The sequence below is a fragment of the Scyliorhinus canicula genome, chromosome 15 (assembly GCF_902713615.1).
Source record: "Scyliorhinus canicula chromosome 15, sScyCan1.1, whole genome shotgun sequence".
NCBI classification, from domain to species: Eukaryota; Metazoa; Chordata; class Chondrichthyes; order Carcharhiniformes; family Scyliorhinidae; genus Scyliorhinus; species Scyliorhinus canicula.
The window spans coordinates 14,629,972-14,653,532 of NC_052160.1; the positions used below are offsets into that span (position 1 = coordinate 14,629,972).

General features: G+C 47.5%; 1 protein-coding gene across 1 annotated transcript; it reads right to left on the bottom strand.

Annotated features, from left to right (window-relative positions):
* Positions 1-11,945: 11,945 nt before the first annotated feature.
* LOC119978088 (myeloid-associated differentiation marker homolog) lies at positions 11,946-13,122 on the bottom strand. The gene has a single exon (XM_038819485.1). The coding sequence runs from the start codon at positions 12,973-12,975 to the stop codon at positions 12,100-12,102; it is 876 nt and encodes a 291-aa protein (XP_038675413.1). The 5' UTR covers positions 12,976-13,122; the 3' UTR covers positions 11,946-12,099.
* Positions 13,123-23,561: the final 10,439 nt, after the last annotated feature.

The following is a 23,561-nucleotide window of genomic DNA, read 5'->3' on the forward strand; positions in this document are numbered from 1 at the left end:
CCCCACACACCAACCATCACATCCCCACACACCAACCATCACATCCCCACACACCAACCATCACATCCCCACACACCAACCATCACATCCCCACACACCAACCATCACATCCCCACACACCAACCACCACATCCCCACACCAACCATCACATCCCCACACCGACCATCACATCCCCACACCAATCATCACATCCCCACACCAACCATCACATCCGCACACATCAACCATCACATCCCCGCACCAACCATCACATCCCCACACACCAACCATCACATCCCCATATACCAATCATCACATCCCCACACACCAACCATCACATCCCCACACCAACCATCACATCCCCACACCAACCATCACGTCCCCACACCAACCATCACATCCCCACACCAACCATCACATCCCCACACACCGACCATCACATCCCCACACCAACCATCACATCCCCACACCAACCATCACATCCGCACACATCAACCATCACATCCCCACACCAACCATCACATCCCCACACATCAACCATCACATCCCCACACCGACCATCACATCCCCACACCAACCATCACATCCCCACACACCAATCATCCACCGCTTTCATAACCAATTACTTTTTTTGTTGTATTTCTTCCCGCAGGTGGTGAACAGAGCAGACGTTCACTAGTTGCGATAGTGAGGTTTTTATCCTGGGACAGGTCGGCAAGTCTTTTGCCAGGGCTTCTAGCCTGAGGGGTGCGGCACTGCACATCAAGCACAGCTGACCAGGAGCCCCTCCCACTCTTCCCGCCAGCCAATGACGTGTCTGGAAGGATTTGCAGCTTTACACGTTATAAACACAGCTACCGTGGCCATCAAGTCCTGGGTTGGGACTCGAACCCAGAACTTTGAGCTCAGAGGAAGGGAACACCACCCACTGTGCCATGAGGCCTCCCTATTACCATTTACCAGCTGTAGAATTTACAGTAATCTGAAACATAAACCTTCAACAAATTTCCAAAGTGACCAGTCACCCACACGCTGATGGTTTGATTCATATTGAACCCCCCCCCCCCCCCCCCCATCGGCTGACGGGAGAAGCTGTCATTTAGGATCTGCTTTATTCCAACTGTTCCCATACAAAAGTCCGGTGTTGTGTTTGGCAGCTGAGTTATTAACTTCCTTTTTTAGCACCTCGGTTTTGATGATATCACCCTCTGATCAGCTAGGCCTTCTTAGAACAACTTTTATTTGCGGCAGGTATGGTTTAAACAAGCCGTTAACAGGCTGGGAAGTTGGATAAGGCAGATTTAATCGAAGATAATGCAGCCTACCCGGGCCAATCTTCTATGAAGGGCAATAAACAAAACGTCAAAATTAAACCCACTCCTATCTTTTCTTCTCTAACAAACATTTCCGCAACAGTACACATTGTTCCCAAAGGTGATTTTATATCAAGGGCTCTCTGTCCTTACTTCAATAATGATAACACCATCCAGGATTCCTCTCTCTTTTGTGCACACATTCCCTGTTATGCTTTTGTGATCTCTCTGATTACACAATGATGAGATTGCCTTGTTTAGGGGCCAGTGCTTTGAAACTACCACTATTTTTCAACTTCAAGATTATTACAAGCTCAAAATAAAAAGAATATCCCACTCTTTCCCCAGTGTAAGTTGTACAACAGATTTATAAAGTATGGGAGTTTTATTGCTTTCCAGCACGGTGACACAGTGGTTAGCACTGCTGCCTCACAGCCAAAGGGACCTTCCAAACTTTGGGCGACTGTCTGTGTGGAGTCTGCACGTTCTCCCTGTGTCTGCATGGGTTTCCTCCGGGTGCTCCGGTTTCCTCCCACAGTCCAATGATGTGCAGGTTAGGTGGATTGGTCTTGATCATGGGGATAGGGCAGGGGAGCGGGCTTAGGCATGGTGCTCTTTTGGCAGGTTGGTGCAGACTCGATGGGTCGAATGTCCTCCTTCTGCACTGTAATCAAATAGCAGCTTCCTTCCGCCCTATCCAGGCTTACTGGACTGTCGGCGTAAAAAGCCTCGAGTATGATGGGGCACAATAACTTCTACAGCAAGGCAATAGGCTCCATGCAAATAACTTCTACAGCAAGGCAATAAGCTCCATGCACTCCAAAACTCAGGGGATACTGGCAAGGATTTGCGGACGTCATATCCCAGGTACCGAAAACAAGGGTGGCGATGAGTCCAGAGGTGGCGATTTTTGGGGTGTCGGAAGACCCGGGAGTACAGGAGGGGATAGAGGCCGACGTTGTGGCCTTTGCTTCCCAGATAGCCCGGCGACGAATAGTGTTGGCCTGGAGGGACTCAAAGCCCCCAAAGACCGAAGTATGGCTGTCGGACATGGCAAGCTTTCTCGGCTTGGATAAAGAAAATCAAGTTCGCCTTACGAGGATCACTATCGGGGTTCACCCGGAGGTGGCAACCATTCATCGACTTCTTCGCGGGGAACTAATCGTCAGCAAGCGGGCAGCGGGGGGGGGGGGGGGGGGGGGGGGTAGAATAGTGTAGAGTAGGGGGGAAGAATAGGCGGGTCTATGTGCGAGAGTGGTACTGTTATTTGCACTATGTTTTTTGTAATTGGTATCTGTACACTAATGCATATTGTTACTCTTTATAATGCCAAAAATACCTCAATAAAATTGTCTGTTAAAAAAAAAATAAGCTCCATGCACAATAACTTCTACAGCAAAATCTCAGAACTCATGTGACTATTTATCTTGGTGTGGAAAGCGTTACAAACTCATAACTAGTTTGCTCAGCACTCATTTTATGTAACAACCGTCCTTGTAAAGTGGCTGAATTTAGCATTTTCCCTGATGGTAATAATAGAGCTATGACAATGTTACTTCAATGAAGAATAAATTTTGCTGATCCGAACAAATTGAAAAACAGACTTGAGTAAACATTGGCACCCCTATCATTAAATATCGACGGGAAAAGCAGTCGGAACTGGCGAATAGAAAGTTGGAGTGTGCACAGCAACGCAGTAAAAGTAGCAACATCTATTGCAATCCCGAAACTCAGCACAAAAATCAAAAGGCTTGTTTGTCACGTTAGTGGCCTATTTAAAGGCAAACTAACTCAAATCGTGTGCCAGTCCGTAACAGGCCTACGATGCTAGTGATGTCTCCTCTCAGGTCCTGTGACTGTCCTTTTTTAGCAGCAGCAGTACAGGCACAGTCTGCACCTTGAGAAAAGGTGTGAAAACCTTTAGGGGAGGGTTGGTCAAGGGGGTGAAAAGTAAGAGGCAACCACACAGACAATGTAGCATTGCCAGGTTTTTCCTCATTATCCATCAGCAGATCTTTAATGGTGTCAGCCATCAAGGATCGTAAAAAAACATTTTTTTTTGGAGAGTGGGGTTGGGGATGGGGGGGGGGGGTAAAGATGGTATTCCAGATGTTTGAGTGATTAGCATTTCTGGCCATTGAAGTCGGGCAAATATTTGAGCCTGGTCTTTCGGGACTCACCGCTCCCACGTGTAACACCTCTTCCTCAACGATATCTCTTCGAGATTGTGCGCTGTTTAACCGAGGAACAAGAAACCGTCCCGTTTTTATAAAGAAGGTAAGGAAACCTGGAACCAGCGTTGTCTGCGCTGTTTAATTTTAATCGCGAAATGTCTAATGCTCAAAGGCTTGGCAAGAGGCGTCTAAAGTGATGAAGGAGTGGGAGCAAGAGGTTAAGGGGCAGAGTAAGAGAGACCCTATCAAGGTTCGACATGTGCGCTTCAGCATAGAGAGCAGGGGAATTTTAATTCTTTTGGCAGAGATTTGTGACACTGTGGAATGCATTGCTGGAGAAGATGATTAAGGCAGAATTATCGAGTAGTTGAAAGAAAGTGGGATGGGGGGGAATATGTCACAGGGCAGGCAGTTAAGGTTAGGACCACTGTTAATGTGGAGTATGAACACTAACACAGTCTGCTTGGGCCAAATGGCTTGTTGCATTCCTCAAAATGCTGTGTAACCCCTTGTATATTAACCAATTGCAAATCCTTTCGAGTGCCTTTTGCAAGTATTGTGGTGGTTAAGTATTCCAGTATTTTTGCTTCTAGGATCCCTTGTTCTCCCAGTGACTCCAGATCGTAAAATGTAAATTGTAATTTAGCCTTAACAAAGCTGAGGGAAGGGCAGCAGGGTGGAGCAGTGGGTTAGCCCTGCTGCCTCACGGCGCCGAGGTCCCAGGATCGATCCCAGCTCTGGGTCACTGTCCGTGTGGAGTTTGCGCACTCTCCCCGTGTCTGCGTGGGTTTCGCCCCCACAACCCAAAAGATGTGCAGGCTAGGTGGATTGGCCATGCTAAATTGCCCCTTAATTGGAAAAAATTAATTGGGTACACTAAATTTATAAAAAAATAAAAACAAAGCTGAGGGAAGAAGGGAAAGGAGGACAGGAACTCTCTGACAATTGGGATTCTTTTTTCCCACTGGCAGCGCACCCCCACTAGCGGGTTTCCCAATGGGAAATCCCGTGGACAAGCGGCCGGGAAGAGAGAACCCCGCCGCTAGCGAACCGCGTGCCACCAAGAAACTCGCGGCTGGGGGACCAGAGAATCCAGCGCAGAAACTGAGAGAAGGGAAAGAGAGGATTAACTAGGTTCTCTCATCCTCTCCTAGAAACTATTTGCTGTGAATGGGGGTTAATTGTCAGATCTGGCTGGCCTGACCCAGTGAGATCCAGCAAGAAATGATTTTAATTCCAAAAGTATGTTGGCTGTTTAAGAAAAATGTTGCTGACATCAGAGGGCATTTGAGAATTCTATAAAACCGAACCCACTCTTGTTATAATCGCCTACATATGGGTGGCATGGTGGCACAATGGCTAGCACTGCTGCCTCATGGCGCAGAGGACCCGGGTTCAATCCCGGCCCCGGGTCACTGTCCGTGTGGAGTTTGCACATTCTCCCCATGTCTGCGTGGGTCTCAGCCCCACGATCTAAAGATGTGCAGGGTAGGTGGATCGGTCACGCTAAAGTGCCCCTTAATTAGAAAAAAAAAGAATTGGGCACTTTAAATGTATATTTAAAAAATAATTACCTACATACCCAGTGTATTCGTACACACATGTATGCATTATTACGCGTTCTGCTTGCATAATCTCCAGTAACACATGTTTCCACACTTAGATATAGCTATTCACATTTCCATAAATATATCATAGATGCTAACACACGCATGTATACTCCCAGATAGAACTCCGACATGCTACTGCACACATTGGAATCAGACACTCCTTCAGCCCGTCTTAGCAATGCAAATACATCGCCCCATACATGGACTCACAGTCTGCTTCACTCACACTTTTCCATGATCAGAAATGACTTTGTGGGGATTTCTCACATTGCAGTTGACCGATTGAAAACAATCGAGGGTGTATTGTTTACATTTCCTTTGCATTCATGTCAGTGCACAGGTTACCATGGCTGAGGTACTGTCCACAAATTTGAGAAACTTTACGCCAAACTTTAGCCCAGATTATTTTAACATATTTATTATGGTATTTGAGTCGGCGAGTTGGATTAGCCAAGGCTAAAAACAAATCTTATGTTGTGAAGGAAATGTATCCAGTTTATTGATTTTAATCCAATGATGAATATTTATTGTCACATGTACCGAAGTACATGGCGCATGTACATTCGACAAATGGTACATCGTCAGTGATTGGCTACAGTGCGGAACAAGGGCCAAACAAGAGCAGTTTGGGCGTCGTGAATAGTGTTCTTACAGGGAAAAGATCAGTCCAAGGGGGAGTCGTTGAGGAGTCTAGTAGCTGTGGGGAAGAAGCTGTTCCTATGTCTGGGTGTGCAGGTCTTCAGACTTCTGTATCTTCTGCCTGATGGAAGGGTCTGGAAGAGGGCAAAGCCTGGGTGTCAGTGTCTCTGATAATCACTGCGATAGATCCTGTCCAGCAAGCTCCTGATACTTTAACTATGAATAATTATAGTATCATTTGCAACAATTACTGCAGTCATTACTTGGCTGGCCTCGGGGATTAGCGAAGGAATTTAACAGGGTTGTGTCCTGACTTGGTATCCCGTTTATTTTTATTTTTGCCTCTGCAGATGCGGAGAGGTTACAAGGGTCAGTGTTTGAGTAGATGGAGTAGGTAGGCAGTAGTATGCCTGGATGTCGCAGGGATGCACCGACCAGTCAGTCTTTTTCCTAGGTTTGCGAAAGGAGAGTTGCACAGTTTACTTTTCACAGGGTGGGTGGAACAATAAAAAAAAGGGTGTGTCTTGTACAATTACCGGCTTTTGACTGAAGATCAACATGGGCCTTGGGGATGATTAGGTTCCTGCAACATCCTGGCTAAAGACCAAGATGATCTCATCAGTGCTGTTATTCATCAACCATATAGTTACCATCATGTTCTCTCTCAAGCAAATGGGACCATTTCACAATCAGTATTCCAGACAACAGCAACAGTGATGCTGCCACGTGACAACTTATTTCACAAAGAGCTGAATGTATTGTATATTGGTTGGCAGAAAGTGCTACCATCAACTGCGGCCATTTTACAGCAAAGTTTTACAGTGATACAGCGAAACAGTGTGATTACCCTGTACGCTATCACGTCACTCTCAACGGTGACAGTAAGTAATTTGGTAAAAATAAGTTAGCAAGAAACGCTTGAGAATGCTTGAGAATGCTTGCATTTATAAATTGCAAGCTAAGTACACACAATAAATGTTTTCATCCACGTGGATCTAACACAAAAAATATTTCCCATTTCAGGGGGGAAAAAAAACTTGTGTAACATTCCGACAGAGGAATTTGCCTTTTACTCCATTATTGGGAGCTGTTTTGCAGATAGTTCCGCAGTGCACAATGCCAGAGTAACCGGGGAATATCTAGTTGGCGCCCGTATTTTACATGGAGTATAATGCCAGCCAACTGTATTTACCTCAGAACAAAGATGTTCGGTTTTGTGAGGTTAACATTCAAATTTGTAAATACGACACGTCATCAGAGAGTTTGAAAGACCTCCCGCAAGTCACACTTTCCCGCTGAGCATTCGCTGTCCGCACTCAAAATAATAATCTCTATTATTGTTACATGTAAGCTTACATTAACACTGCAATGAAGTTACTGTGAAAAGCCCCTTGTCGCCACACTCCCGCACCTGTTCGGGTACACTGAGGGAGAATTCAGAATGTCCATTTCACCCAACAGCACATCTTTCGGAACTTGTGGGAGGAAACCGGAGCACCCGGAGGAAACCCACGCAGACACCGGGAGAACGTGCAGGCTCCGCACAGAAGTGACCCAAGCCGGGAATCGAACCTGGGACTCTGGCCCTGTGAAGCAACAGTGCTAACCGCTATGTGAGCATGCCGCCCATAAATTTGAAAAGGAAAGCAAGTCAAAATCGTGGCAATGGACATTTGGACATGAATGTCAGGATGTGGCTTCAGTACACGGAATTCTGCCTGTAGCAAATTCCTTAATCTTGGGTGAGGTGCCTGGATTTTCCTTTTCCTCAGAATAAAAAGAACAGTCAGAGTAAGGAGAGAATAGCGAAAAAAAGCTATATTGTTTGGTATGTCTTTATTTTATTTTTCTTTGCCGTTCAATCACATTTCCACGACTACAATTCAGAAATAAACTAACGAAAGTCAATATAAATGATAAAGAGTCCCAGAATCTGTAAGCAAGATGCGGTTTAATGAGTAGACAACTATATAATAACACATGGAACAATATTTTGCATTTAACACAGGTGCTTTGTCATTTATTTTGGCTTCACTCAGGTGAATTGAGAATTTTTCAGAAAAATAATCTGGTATTTTTTGCAAATCATTTCTGTCATTTCAATCTAACCTTCCTTCAGTGTATATCTTCTGCCACTAACATTTGCAAAACCGAACCTGCTCTTGGTGTTGAATGCTACAAAATAATGTCCACTCTCAGATTCATGTTTCAGTTCAGTGCAATCGGCACCCAAACTTTCAAATGAAATTGTTCCCAGGCGTGAGAAAAAGATTGGCAGAACAGTTGGCGGAGTTCAGAAGAAATATATTGCATGGAAAAAATAAGAAGACCCAAGCCAAGAGAGTCCATAGATAAGGAGGTGATGAGGGTTGACTGAATGGTAAAAGAAAAACATACACAAAATACTGAACAATACAGGTGATGAGCCATCAATTGCACGAGAGATGAGTTGCTATACAAAAGTTAGGCTTTAATAAGCTAGAACTTAGCCCTGCGGTTGTCTACAATAAAATGGACGACCGCTGGGCGTTCCGACTATTTCTACCTCGGTATGGAGGCGTGGTTAACTCAGCCTCTCGACCAATCGGAGAGCTGTCACATGACTGGTCTCAACCAATCGGTCAAGAGGCACATGACCGACCAGGGCCAATGGTAAGCCAGTGTTCTGCACCAATGGCAGACAGCTATGCAAATCATATCACCACAACAGGAAATAGGATGAGTTCAGGAAAGAGGTATAAGTCTCATTTAGGATAACAAAGAGGAAAAATAAAATTAAAATATTAAAGAATCAGGGGTGGGATTTTCCAGCCCCTGCCAAATGGGATTTTCCAGCGCTTCCCTTTCCCGTGGCGGATTCCTGGGTGGTGGGGCGGGCAAGCCATGTAAAATAGCGGTGAGATCCAGTCCCACCGGTGGCCAATGGCGAAACGCCTCCTCCGCTGGAAAACGCGCCAAGGAGGAGACGGGGTTGGAAAACCCCACACATAAAATGAAACAGTGAAGTGCTCTACAGACACATGAAGAAGAACTAATACAGAGATCGGACTAGTAAAGATAAAGCTCACAGTAAAGTCAGCACAGACGATGCTGAGATGACAGAAACACTAAAGAGATACATTGCCTCAGTTTTCACTGAAAGGGCGACTAAAGGAACTGACATGAGTAGAATAATTTAAGAGGGTTATTACATCACTTGAGATAGAAATAGAGGAGATACTAATCAGACTTAATGGAAACAAGGCCATAGTTCCTTATGGATTTCACTCATGAATTCTCAATGGCTGGGGAAGATAATGATGGCAAGGCGAACACAGATGTATAAAAATGCAATATCAAAAGGAATAGTGCCAAAGGGGACGGACAGCAAACGTAAATCTCGCCACCAAAGAGAGGGAGAGAGCTGACCCGGGAGCTGTAAACCATTTGGTTTAACATGAGCTGTATGAAATTCTGCAATGCAATCGGATAATATCGCGAGGTGGGGCAGTTAATGGAAAATTTGGACTTCTAAGATGAAGGCCACCCTCACTAAATTCTCCAAAATGGTAAGAGAGTGGGCGAGAGCATTTTCAGATGGCTTTCAGTAAGATGCCACATGAGAGACTTATGGTCCAGGGGGCCAGGCAGCTGAATTAATGGAAAGGCAGGGCTACGAAACAGAAAACAAGGGCAGGAGTTGACGGGTTTTTCCTCGACTGGTGAAAAGCAAGAAGTGTCATCCAGCAGGGGTCCTTGCCTGGAGGACTGTTGTCTACCAAAAACATAACTTCTTTGGATTCAGGAATGTGAGTTTTGGGTTGGAATTCTCTGGCTGTGATGATTCTCTTTTCCCTCTGGCAGCCCAACACCCCCCCCCCCCCCCCCCCCCCCCACCCAGGATTTCCCGGTGTGGTGTGGCTTGAATGAGAAATCCCATTGATAAGCGCTGGGAAGAGAGAATCCTGCTGCCAGCGATTGCTGCGTCGCTGGGGGACCAGAGAAGCAAGCCCATGGTGGCAACACTGGGGGGGGGGGGGGGGGGGGGGGGGTGGGGGGAGGGGGCGTGGCGGGGGGGGGGGGGGTCAAACACTGCAGCATATCTGCCGAGAGAAGTTGAATAAATAACAAATGAAGTGTTAAACTGGGAAGTGCTCCATTTTGTTACTTAGAGTAAGGGGGAGTTCTTTGGAATGTGAGTAACGAAACAGGATAGAAAAGCAGAGAGATCCGGGAATGCAGGTGGTTAAATTGTAAAAGCAGCAACACAAATTGGCAAGGCCTTAAAGAGAGCAAACAGAGAACTGGACTTCATTTATAGAACAATGGAATACAGCAGCAAGGCGGTAATATTAGATAGAACCTTGGGTAAAGCATTTGTGATACTGTTTATGGTTCCGATCTCCATCACATGAAAGGAACATTGAACCACGGGAGAAAATGCAGGCAAGGAAGATACCAGAAGTGAGATGATGCAACTTATCAGGAAGTATGGAGCTCTTTTCACAAGAAAAGGGAAGCTTAGAGTCTTGCTAGAGCTCTGTGAATAAGAAGAGGCAACACGGTAGCACAGTGGTTAGCACAACTGCTTCAAAGCTCCAGGGTCCCAGGTTCGATCCCGTCCGTGAGGAGTGTGCACGTTCTCCGCCTGTCTGCATGGGTTTCCTCCGGGTGCTCCGGTTTCCTCCCACAGTCCAAAGATGTGTGGGTTAGGTGGATTGGCCGTGATAAATTGCTCTCAGTGTCCAAAAAAAAGGTTAGGTGGGGTTACGGGGATATGGTGGAGGTGTGGGGATAGGGTGATGGTATGGGCTTAGGTAGGGTGCTCTTTCCATGGGCCGGTGCAGACTCAATGAGCCGAATGGCCTCCTTCTGCACTGTAAATTCTATGATCCTATGATTCTATAAAAACTGTCTGCAGTTTTGCTTTGATCCAAAACAAGGGTATCATAAGGTTTCCATCACTAGAATACAGAAGTGAGGGGGGGGGGGGGGGGGGGGGGGGTTTCCGGTTGTTCCCAAGAGTGTGAATTCCAGAATCTCCTGGCAGGAATTTTAAGGTGAGGAGTAGGAGGTTTGGAGGGGATTTGAGGAAATAACGTTTCGCCCAGAGGGTGGCGGGATTCTGGAATGCACTGGCTGGGAGGTTGGGAGAGGTGGGAAAGCGCACAACCTTTGAAAAGTATGTGGATGAGCACTTGAAATATCATTACATTCGATGCAAATACTGGAAAGTGGGATTAGATTTAGTGTAACTTTGTCAGTGCAGCCTCAATGGGCTGAATGATCTCTTCCGTACTCTATGACTCTATGTATGAGATATTTTTTAAAAATAAATTTAGACTACCCAAGCCATTTTTTTTTCAATTAAGTGGCAATTTAGCGTGGCCAATCCACCTATCCTGCATATCTTTTGGGTTGTGGGGCTGAGACCCACGCAAACACGGGGAGAATGTGCAAACTCCACACGGACAGTGACCCAGAGCCGGGATCGAACCCGGGTCCCCGGCACCGTGAGGCTACTATGTAAGAGATACATTACCAGTGATATATCCAAAGAATCTAATAATCCAGACCTCAGTTAACATCCACACACTTGTGGGTGATCTGGTTTCTCTTCCTCACCTCTATGTTTTTTTAAAATTCAGAATACCCAATTAATTTTTTCCAGTTAAGGGGCAATTTAGCACGGCCAATCCACCTACCCTGCACACCTTTGGGTTGTGGGGGTGAAACCCACGCAGACACGGGGAGAGTGTGCAAACTCCTCATGGACAGTGACCCAGAGCCGGGATCGAACCCGGGACCTCGGCGCTGTGAGGCAGCAGTGCTAACCCACTGCACCACCGTGCTGCCTCTCCACACCTCTATCTTTTAAGAATACCCCAAACTTTTCAAAAGCAGTAACCATTTAACGTGGTGTAAGATAGGAAATGCTTCATAGCCAATTCCTCATTCTTTTTCTTCCTCCCCACTCTCTTGATTTTTTTTTGGGGGGGGGGATACAGTGGCACATGTGCCAAGTGCAATCCAATTGCCAGTGGATAACCAAACTACATTTTGGCCTTTAGCAGAAGTCAGGTATCACTGAATAACAACAAATAGCAAAGACCCTGGAGTGCCGCAGCAGGACAATAGTCTGCCTGTAGATCAGCCACAACCTCAAACAGGAAGATCATACTTGAAATCTTCCCAGTTTGTGTGGCTTACCCACTTACTGTTTCAACATGTTGAGAGTAATCAAGGAAGCTGGGCAGAATATTTACATTTATCAACTTGGCTTCCAACAATCAGAAAGAAAAATAGCTCACAGAATGGAAAGGATCCAGTATATTTATACACATTCAGATTCCCAAGCCAGGCTATCTTTCTCCATTGCTCACGAATTATGATTTTGGAAGAGTTTACGCTTGGGTAATAAAGATTAACTTGGCCGAATAAATCAGATCCACAATGTATACAGCAAGATTAGCAAAGGTTAAAACAGATGCTATGACTTGATTGTCCCAATTGCAATTGCCTCTTTCACAGTTGGATGGTCTGGTTGGTTCGCCGTAGCGTGCATTGAAGCAGAAGATTGGCCATATGATTGCTGCAGTAATGTACATAAGTACAGCCAGAAGGTTGTAGACTGCCAGAAACCTCTCAAACGGAAATGGGAGAATCGCAAGGAGCTTTGCAATGGTTAAAATGATAATCGAGAAAGTGACGATAAAGCATATGCAATACACCGCCATACACCATTGACGCCCACTGTTCGCCTGATATGAGCCGTCAACGGTTACAAAGATAATACAGGCAATAAAAGCTTCCAACACTTTCAGGAGTCCAGGAACGGTCTTCAAAAACCCACTGACCTCGCCTGGCTTTGCCCGGGTGAGGCCAACTTCAACCGCGTAAGCGACGAAGCACAAGCAGGACATAGCAGTGGCAGCTATTTTAAAGTCTGAGTGTGCCTGATTGCCGGGGGCGAGGAAAATGGTCGGGTAAATAATCGAGGCAGTTAGGTTCATCAGCGTGGCAAGCATGGCAAACGATGTGGTGAAATCGTCCCAGGATATCGGAATTCTCGAGTAAAGGGTCGTCAACTCCAGCACAATAATCAGAACCGAAACCGCGAACGAGAGACACCATGTAAACATACACCATCCCCCGTAAGGATCAGAGTACTGACCGACATGGGCGACCAGGCTGAACGCTGTACACGAAAGAAAGATTTCAAAGAACCTGACAATTCCTACTGCACCCGTCAACGATTTGAAATCCAACAGAACAGGCATCTTGCTGGGCAGACGTGGAACTCTACGGAACAGTCGGTGGATATTCCTTCCTGCAGCAGCTGCCCAGGGTTATCTTCGCGCCTCTTCACGCTCAAGCTTACAGAGTGACTCGTTCACGCGCAAGCATTCTTCCTGATTAGTCATGTCTTTTTACAATACCAATATAAAAGGTGGTTTGTTCCTTATCTCAATTGGTAGGCGTAACACAACAAGGTGGAAGCCTTAAATAGTTTCCTGTGTACATCATTTGCTGTTCTGTTACAACACCTTTAATGGCGTTCTTTGCCCTTTCTGTTCTTAGCTATTCATAAAATGGTTATTCATTAACAACTTTCAGGATGTGCAAAAAAAAGGATTTGTGGACTTTTGGTGGAGAAAGGAAGTTTCCAGCCCTGATCCAAAACTACAATGCCAATTGTAAGATCAAATCTGGCGGAGCTACAGCTTTGAGGTGAAATGAATCATTTCTCAGACACAAGTCGGAAATACAGAAATGAACTGTCTTAATTAGACCATAAGACCACAAGGCATAGGAGCAGAATTAGGCGGCACGGTGGCACAGTGGTTAGCACTGCTGCCTCACAGCTCCAGGGTCCCAGGTTCAATTCCGGCCTGGGGCGACTGTCTGTGCGGAGTCTGCACGTTCTCCCCGTGTTTGCATGGTTTTCCCTCCGGGTGCTCTGGTTTCCTCCCACAGTCTAAAGATGTGCAGGTTAGGTGGATTGGCCGTGCTAAATTGTCCCTTAGTGTCCAAAAAAGGATTAGGTTGGGTTACTGGGTTATGGGGAAAGGGTGGAGACGTGAGCTTGGGTAGGGTGCTCTTTCCAAGGGCCTGTGCAGACTCGATGGACAGAATGGCCTCCTTCTGCACTGTGCATTCTATGATTCTAGGCCATTCGGCCCATCAGGTCTGCTCCGCCATTCAATCATGGCTGATATGTTTCCCATCCCCATTCTCCTCCCTTCTCCCCAAAACCCCTGATCCCCTTATTAATCAAGAGCCTATATATCTCTGTCTTAAAGACTCTCAATTGCTGAGTTCCTGCCTGATAAAGCTGTGTCACTGTGTACTGCGCTCCTGTCTATGTGCACAACCACATTCTAAAGTGTGAGGGCCGCCACAGTGCCTTAGCTTTATAGTGGCAGTTTTCCAGATGCATGTTTGGGCAATTACTTGGTGCAGATTGACACAGAGGAACAGGAGGCCAGTCAACCTCCTCAGTGCATCTTTTGACCATTCACTTCGATCACTTTGATCATGGTTGATCTGATCCTTAACTCCACCTACTTTCCTTGGTTCCATAACCCTTTGATATCCTTGTCGTACAAAGGTACAGTTTTAAAGAAAATAATGTAAATGTTTACATCTTCTTGTATTTCGTCTGGCACTTTGACATAAGTCCCTTTCTTTGCAGCTGTATTTGCTTTGTTTCTCCCAATTTTCCGTCTCATTCTGCCATTCTGTTCCTCCTCTGCTCATTTCTGTATCCTGTGCAAGCTTCCCTTGTAGCCTGTGTATCTGTTTCTTTGAACACAACACAGAACATAATACTATTCCCGCTCCGTACACCTCTGTTGCCCGCATTTGCAGAGAATTCCTTTGTGCTGTCTCTGTGGCAAAATTGTAAATTTTGTTCTTTGCACGTTGGGTGTACAATCTCATGACGCACAAGAGAGATATTTCCTTTTCCATCTATACCTCGCTGCTAACTATTATTCTCAGTTGTGTAGTTTGCACTTGGGTGCCCTGATGCAGAGACCAGCCACATCCAAGTGGGCAGAGATTGCCGAATCAGGGACTGTGCCAGTTTTCCTTCAAACGGTTTTGGGCTTCAAGCCAAATAGTCGTCAGTAGGGGCCAAATAGTCGTCAGTAGTAGTCCCCCGCAGGGTCAGAGAATCGCCCGGGACCGGCGAAAATTCCGACCCCGCCGTCGCCGGAAATTTCCGCCACCCGGGAATTGGCGGGGGCGGGAATCGCTCCGCGCCGATCGGCGAGCCCCCTGCAGCGATTCTCCGGAAAAACGACGGGCCAAAGTCCCAGCGCTGAGAGGCCTCTCCCTCTGCCGTGGTTTCAACCACCTCTGGTGGCAGCGGGATTGGCGGCGCGAGCGGGCCCCCGGGGTCCTGGGGGGTGGGGGGGTGGCCTGGGGCGATTGGACCCCGGTGGGTGCCCCCACGGTGGCCAGGCCCGCGATCAGGGCCCACCGATCGGCGGGCGTGCCAGTGCCGTGGGGGCACTCTTTTTCTTCCGCCGCCGTCACAGCCTCCACCATGGCGGAGGTGGAAGAGAACCCCCCCCTACCGCGCATGCGACGGTGGTGACGTCAGCGGCGCATGCGGGAACCAGCGAAGGCCTTTCGGCCAGCCCCGACGCCGGCTGGTGGGCATCAAAGGCCGTTGGCGCTGGTTTTGGTGCCAGTCGGCGTGGCGCCAACCACTCCAGCGTGGGCCTAGCCGCCAAAGGTGCGCCACTCCGCTACGCCAGGACCCCCCGCCCCGCCGGGTAGGGGAGAATCCCGGCCTAGATTTTGAATTATCCTTTGACCTGACTTCGACAGCATCATTTCTGGCATTCTGAAAAGACACATCTCCTTTCGTCCAACTGTTCCACACGAACTAACCCCTAAATAGACTATAAATATGTATGTGTTCTAATAAGGGATGGCACAGTAGCACAGTGGTTAGCACTGTTGCTTCACAGGGTCCCAGGTTCAATTCCCGGCTTGGGTCACCATCTGTGCAGCTGCACATTCTCACCGTGTCTGTGTGGGTTTCCTCCGGTTTCCTCCCTCAGTGTACCTGAATAGGCGCAGGAATGTGGTGACTAGGGGCTTTTCACAGTAACTTCATTGCAGTGTTAATGTAAGCCTACTTGTGACAATAAAGCTTATTATTATTAAATCCTAAAGTCAGCTCTGTTTGCAAGTTTGAACAGTGGGAGTTTGTGAGATAGGCAAACGTTTTTTTTCTCTAACCCCTGTCTTTGCACTGAAGGGTAAATTACAACGTTATACAAATTATTGTGAGGTGGAGCCATATGTACCTGGGACGACAATGGGTGTCACTCTTAATCAGTAACTAGTATTGATAGAATTGTTACCTTGTGCTTGTTTCATTTTCTGCTATGAGTCATCTCTCCTTCCTGTGCATATGTCTTGTCTTGTTCAAAATTCACAATGCACGGTTTGATGTTGAAAAAACATTCTGTTGCTGTTTGTTACCTGAATAATTCGGCATCTTTTTGTAACATTGACCTTCTTTGAGCTCCCGTACTGTTTGACATCTTCACCATGTCATTGGCAACGCAACAGGAATTGTGATCCTTCAACAAAAGAGAGATTATAAGAACATAAGAACTAGGAGCAGGAGTAGGCCATCTGGCCCCTCGAGCCTGCTCCGCCATTCAATTAGATCATGGCTGATCTTTTGTGGACTCAGCTCCACTTTCCGGCCCGAACACCATAACCCTTAATCCCTTTATTCTTCAAAAACTATCTATCTTTACCTTAAAAACATGTAATGAAGGAGCCTCAACTGCTTCACTGGGCAAGGAATTCCATAGATTCACAACCCTTTGGGTGAAGAAGTTTCTCCTAAACTCAGTCCTAAATCTACTTCCCCTTATTTTGAGGCTATGCCCCCTAGTTCTGCTGTCACCCGCCAGTGGAAACAACCTGCCCGCATCTATCCTATCTATTCCCTTCATAATTTTAAATGTTTCGATAAGATCCCCCCTCATCCTTCTAAATTCCAACGAGTACAGTCCCAGTCTACTCAACCTCTCCTCATAATCCAACCCCTTCAGCTCTGGGATTAACCTAGTGAATCTCCTCTGCACACCCTCCAGCGCCAGTACGTCCTTTCTCAAGTAAGGAGACCAAAACTGAACACAATACTCCAGGTGTGGCCGCACTAACACCTTATACAATTGCAACATAACCTCCCTAGTCTTAAACTCCATCCCTCTAGCAATGAAGGACAAAATTCCATTTGCCTTCTTAATCACCTGTTGCACTTGTAAACCAACCTTCTGTGACTCATGCACTAGTACACCCAAGTCTCTCTGAACAGCGGCATGCTTTAATATTTTATTGTTTAAATAATAATCCCGTTTGCTGTTATCCTACCAAAATGGATAACCTCACATTTGTCAACATTGTATTCCATCTGCCAGACCCGAGCCCATTCACTTAACCTATCCAAATCCCTCTGCAGACTTCCAGTATCCTCTGCACTTTTCGCTTTACCACTCATCTTAGTGTCATCTGCAAACTTGGACACATTGCCCTTGGTCCCCAACTCCAAATCATCAATGTAAATTGTGAACAATTATGGGCCCAACACGGATCCCTGAGGGACACCACTAGCTAATGATTGCCAACCAGAGAAACACCCATTTATCCCAACTCTGTGCTTTCTATTAATTAACCAATCCTCTATCCATGCTACTACTTTACCGTTAATGCCATGCATCTTTATCTTATGCAGCAACCTTTTGTGTGGCACCTTGTCAAAGGCTTTCTGGAAATCCAGATATTCCACATCCATCGGCTCCCCGTTATCTACTGCACTGGTAATGTCCTCAAAAAATTCCACTAAATTAGTTAGGCACGACCTGCCTTTTATGAACCCATGCTGCGTCTGCCCAATGGGACAATTTCTATCCAGGTGCCTCGCAATTTCTTCCTTGATGATAGATTCCAGCATCTTCCCTATTACCGAAGTTAAACTCACTGGCCTATAATTTCCTGCTTTCTGCCTACCTCCTTTTTTAAACAGTGGCGTCACGTTTGCTAATTTCCAATCCACCGGGACCACCCCAGAGTCTAGTGAATTTCGGTAAATTATCACTAGTGCATTTGCAATTTCCCTAGCCATCTCTTTTAGCACTCTGGGATGCATTCCATCAGGGCCAGGAGACTTGTCTACCTTTAGCCCCATTAGCTTGCCCATCACTCCCTCCTTAGTGATAACAATCCTCTCAAGGTCCTCACCTGTCATAGCCTCATTTCTATCAGTCGCTGGCATGTTATTTGTGTCTTCCACTGTGAAGACCGACCCAAAAAACCTGTTCAGTTCCTCAGCCATTTCCTCATTTCCCATTATTAAAACTCCCTTCTCATCCTCTAAAGGACCAATATTTACCTTAGCCACTCTTTTTTGTCTTATATATTTGTAAAAACTTTACTGTCTGTTTTTATATTCTGAGCAAGTTTACTCTCATACTCTATCTTACTCTTCTTTATAGCTTTTTTAGTAGCTTTCTGTTGCCCCCTAAAGATTTCCCAGTCCTCTAATCTCCCAGCAATCTTTGCCACTTTATATGCTTTTTCCTTCAATTTGATACTCTCCCTTATTTCCTTAGATATCCACGGTCGATTTTCCCTCTTTCTTCCGTCCTTCCTTTTTGTTGGTATAAACCTTTGCTGAGCACTGTGAAAAATCCCTTGGAAGGTTCTCCACTGTTCCTCAACTGTTCCACCATAAAGTCTTAGCTCCCAGTCTACCTTAGCTAGTTCTTCTCTCATCCCCTTGTAATCTCCTTTGTTTAAACACAAAACACTAGTATTTGATTTTACTTTCTCACCCTCCATCTGTATTTTAAATTCCACCATATTGTGATCGCTCCTTCCGAGAGGATCCCTAACTATGAGATCATGAATCAATCCTGTCTCATTACACAGGACAAGATCTAGGACCGCTTGTTCCCTCGTAGGTTCCATTACATACTGTTCTAGGAAACTATCGCGGAAACATTCTATAAACTCCTCCTCACGGTTGCCTTGACCGACCTGGTTAAACCAATCGACATGGAGATTAAAATCCCCCATGATAACTGCTGTACCATTTCTACATGCATCAGTTATTTCTTTGTTTATTGCCTGCCCCACCATCTCGTTACTATTTGGTGGCCGATAGACTACTCCTATCAGTGACTTTTTCGCCTTACTATTCCTGATTTCCACCCAAATGGATTCAACCTTATCCTCCATAGCACCGATGTCATCCCTTACTATTGCCCGGATTTCATCCTTAAATAACAGAGCAACACCACCTCCCTTACCATCCACTCTGTCCTTTCCGAATAGTTTGATACCCTCGGATATTTAACTCCCAGTCGTGACCATCCTTTAACCATGTTTCAGTAATGGCCACTAAATCATAGTCATTTACGATGATTTGTGCCACCAACTCATTTACTTTATTCCGAATACTACGAGCATTCAGGTAAAGTAACTTATGTTGGTTTTTTTACCTCTGTTTTGAATCTTAACATCTCCAGTTTTATTCCTTTTGTTATTACTGGGCCTATTCACTGTGCTCCCCTCAGTCACTGTACCTTGTACTGTCGCCCTTATGGATTTCTGACTATGTCTTCTCTGCCTTGCACTTTTCCCCTTACTTCCTTTTGTTTCTGTCCCTGTTTTACTACCTTCCAACTTCCAGCATTGGTTCCCATCCCCCTGCCACATTAGTTTAAACCCTCCCCAACAGCTGTAGAAAACACCCCCCCAGGACATCGGTTCCAGTCCTGCCCAAGTGCAGACCGTCCGGTTTGTACTGGTCCCACCTCCCCCAGAACCGGTCCCAATGCCCCAGGAATTTGAATCCCTCCCTCTTGCACTATCTCTCGAGCCACGCATTCATCCTATCTATCCTGACATTCCTACTCTGACTAGCTCGTGGCACTGGTAGCAATCCTGAGATTACTACCTTTGAGGTCCTACTTTTTAGTTTAACTCCTAACTCCATGAATTCCGCTTGTAGGACCTCATCCCGTTTTTTACCTATATCGTTGGTGCCTATGTGCACCACGACAGCTGGCTGTTCACCCTCCCCCCCCAGAATGTCCTGCAGCCGCTCCGAGACATCCTTGACCCTTGCACCAGGGAGGCAACATACCATCCTGGAGTCTCGATTGCGTCCACAGAACCGCCTGTCTATTCCCCTTACGATCGAGTCCCCTATCACTATAGCCCTGCCATTTTTCTCCCTGCCCTGCTGTGCAGCAGAGCCAGCCATGGTGCCATGAACCTGGCCTCTGCTGCCTTCCCTGGTGAGCCATCTTCCTCAACAGTATCCAAAGCGGTATATCTGTTTTGCAGGGAGATGACCGCAGGGGACACCTGCACTGCCTTCCTACTCTTGCTCTTTCTTTTGGTCACCCATTTTCTATCTCCCTCAGTAACCTTCACCTGCGGTGTGACCAACTCGCTAAAGTCCATCCGCAGCTCCAGAGCCGTCAAGCGGTCTAACAAGAGCTGCAACTGAACACACTTCTTGCACGTGAAGGAGCCAGGGACAGATATTCCAGCCTTTGGATTGCCGGAGACCGGACGCATGACCCAAATGCATTCCGGGATCCCGCGGAAGTCCCAATGCATTGATTCCGTGGGAATTTGATTGATTGATTTATTATCACATGTACCGAAGTACAGTGAAAAGTATTTTTCTGCGGCCAAGGGAACGTACACAGTCCGTACATAGTAGACAAAAAGAATAATCGACAAAGTACATCAAGAAATAATTGGTTACAGTGCAGAACAAGAGGCCAAACAAAGCAAATACATGAGCATGAGGTGCATATGGTGTCGTGAATAGTGTCTTACGGGGAGCATATCAGGCCGAGGGCGAGTCGTTGAGGAGCCTTGTAGCTGTGGGGAAGAAGCAGTTCCTATGTCTGGATGTGCGAGTCTTCAGTCTTCTGTATCTTCTGGCTGGAAGAAGGCAATGCCTGGGTGGGAGGGGTCTCTGATAATGCTGTCTGCCTTCCTGGGGCAGTGGGAGGTGTAGACAGAATCAATGTGGGGGTGGCAAGCTTGTGTGATGAGTTGGGCTGAGTTCACCACACTCTGCAGTTTCTTGAGATCTTTGGCCAAGCTGTTGCCATACCAGGCTGTGATGCAGCCGGGTAGGATGCTCTCTATGACACATCTGTAGAAGTTTGAGAGAGTCGATGCAGACATGCCAAATTTCTTTAGCTTCCGTAGGAAGTAGAGACATTGTTGGGCTTTCCTGACTGTTGCATCAACGTGAGTGGACCAGGACAGATTGTTGGTGATGGTGACCCCCAAGAACTTAAAGCTATCGACCATCTCCACTTCGGTGCCATTGATGCAGCCGGGGGTGGGAGTGTCGTGCTGCACTTCCTGAAGTCGATGATCAGTTCCTTGGTCTTTCCAACATTTAGAGAGAGGTTGTTTTCGGTACACCATGCAACCAAGTGATTTATCTCCCTCCTGTGGTCTGATTCGTTGTTGTTTGAGATACGACCCACCACAGTCGTATCATCCACAAACTTACAGATTGAGTTGGAGTTGAATCTTGCCACGCAGCCGTGTGTGTGTATAGGGAGTACATTAGAGGACTGAGCACATATCCTTGTGGGGCTCCGGTGTTGAGGACTATTGCGGAGGAGGAGCTGTTGCCTATCCTGGCAGATTGCGGTCTGTTGGTGAGGAAGTCAAGGATCCAGCTGCACAGGGAGGGGTCTGATGGCCTGGGGGACCCCCCAGGTGCCAGTGTGCCTGGTCCACGCCAGGGCGAAGTCTCCGAGGCGCAGGCGTTCAATCCTGGGCCTTGGGACACTCCGTCCCAGACATATTTATGTAAGCTAAATATACAAATCTCGATCTCGCCCAGTGATCTCGCGCAGCATCTCGAGTGCCGCAAATCTCGCAAGAGGCGACCCCGACAAGGCCATTCGATCGGGTCCTTTACGATTGAGGTAATGACCCTCCCCCCTATTTTTTAATAAAGAAATAAATCACCTTGGAGATTGGCGTTGCTTAAATCCAATGCTAACCCAAAACATTTGAGAAAGGCTATGAACAGACCAAATGTTGCTTTAAACTGGTTGTGAGTTTCCTCAGTGAAATGTTTCCCTTTTGCCTGTGGCTGTAAGTGTAGACACACCACCAGGTGGCAGCCTTGACTAACCCACAGCGGCTGTTGCCTTAGCTCCTATGGAACCTGGGGCTGCTGGCCAAATTCAATCAGTGACTGCCTCTTGCTGCAAGCGACGCATTTGTCGGGCAACTGAAACTCTGGTGCACGCTTACGATGCCGTGCCCCGCCAGAGAGCCGGGTGACATCACACAAATGCATATTGCCCACCTGGAATCACCCACTGTGCCTGTGCCAACCGTTGGATAGAGTTGTCCAGTTAGACCCCCTCCCCCAGATCTTTCTCCGTGACCCTGCAAATACTTCCCCCACCAAAAAAGTGCCAGGCTGTGGGGCAAGAGCAGGGGAGGGGACTAATTGGGCCGAGCAGCAGCAAAGGGCTCGGAGAGGCAGGGTGGGTCTGCTAGTCGCCTTCTCTGCCGTTCTGAAAGGCATGTATCAAATTTCCTTTTGAAAGTTAATATTGAAGCTGCCTCCCCCATTCTGTCAGGCAGTGCATTCCTTATCATGACAAGATGCCGGTTAAATAAAACCGCCCCTGGTTCTTTCGCCAATTATCTTTAATTTGTGTCCTTTGTTCACTGCCAGTGGGAATGTTTCACCTTATTTGGGCTTTAAAGTCGCTTCATCATTTTGAACACGTCGATTAAAACTCCGTTACACTTTCTCTGCTCTGAATCAACAATTGCAGACTGGGAGTGAGCAACGGTGTTCCTGGTTTTTAATTGCTTTTCCATTTGAATCCCTTCAGAAGTCCATTCTGGCTGGAATTCTCCGGCTGTTGGGATTCTCGGTTCCCGCCCTCAGCGCGCCCCCACCCACGGCTTTCCCGGTGGCGTGGGGCGGCTTCAATGTGAAATCCCACTGACAAGCGGGGGGGGGGGGGGGGGGTCGAGAATCCCGCCGTCAGCGAACGGTGCGCTGCTGGGAAACACGTGCCTGGGAGACCAGAGATCTCAGCCCCGTGTCTTGTGTAACTGGCAGAGGCCGGGATGTCCATGGGGAACATTGGCCGAGATTCCCCAAAATCGCGGCAAAGTATTGACGCCGGCGTAAACACCGGGCCCCTTGGCCGAGCGATTCTGCAACCCACGGGGGGCCAGCATGGCGCCGGAGTGCTTCACGCAGCTCCAGCTGCCGCTACGGGCCCCAGCACTTCCGGCCGCGGGTCCGCGCATGCGCGTGGTGGTCGTTTCGTGCTGGCTCCCACGCAACATGGCGGAGCCATACAGCGGCCCGGCGCGGAAGAAGATAGGCCCCCCACCCCGGAATGCGCGCGCCTGCCTATCCGTTGCACCCGATCACGGGCCTGGTCATCGTGGAGGCCCCCCCCCACCGGATTCTGATCCCCCCTCCACCAGGACGGCCCCCGCAGCCGCGATGCCGAGATCCTGCTGGGTAAGACCATACGGGAACCACGCCAGCGGGACTCGGCGGGAACTTGGCCGGTTGGCCACGGAGAATTGCCACAGGGGCCTCTCTCAACGGCCCCCGACTGGCACCCCGTCGACTGCGCACGCGCAACCGGAGAATCGCGTCTCGGCGTCGGACCCGATCGCGGGCATTCTCCGCCCCCGCGGCCGCCGAGGCTCGGAGAATCCGACCCAATTGTCTCCGTGGCAAGCTGTAACAAATTGTGCGTGTAATGATTCAAATCAGAAAGTCTGTTCCCAGTGC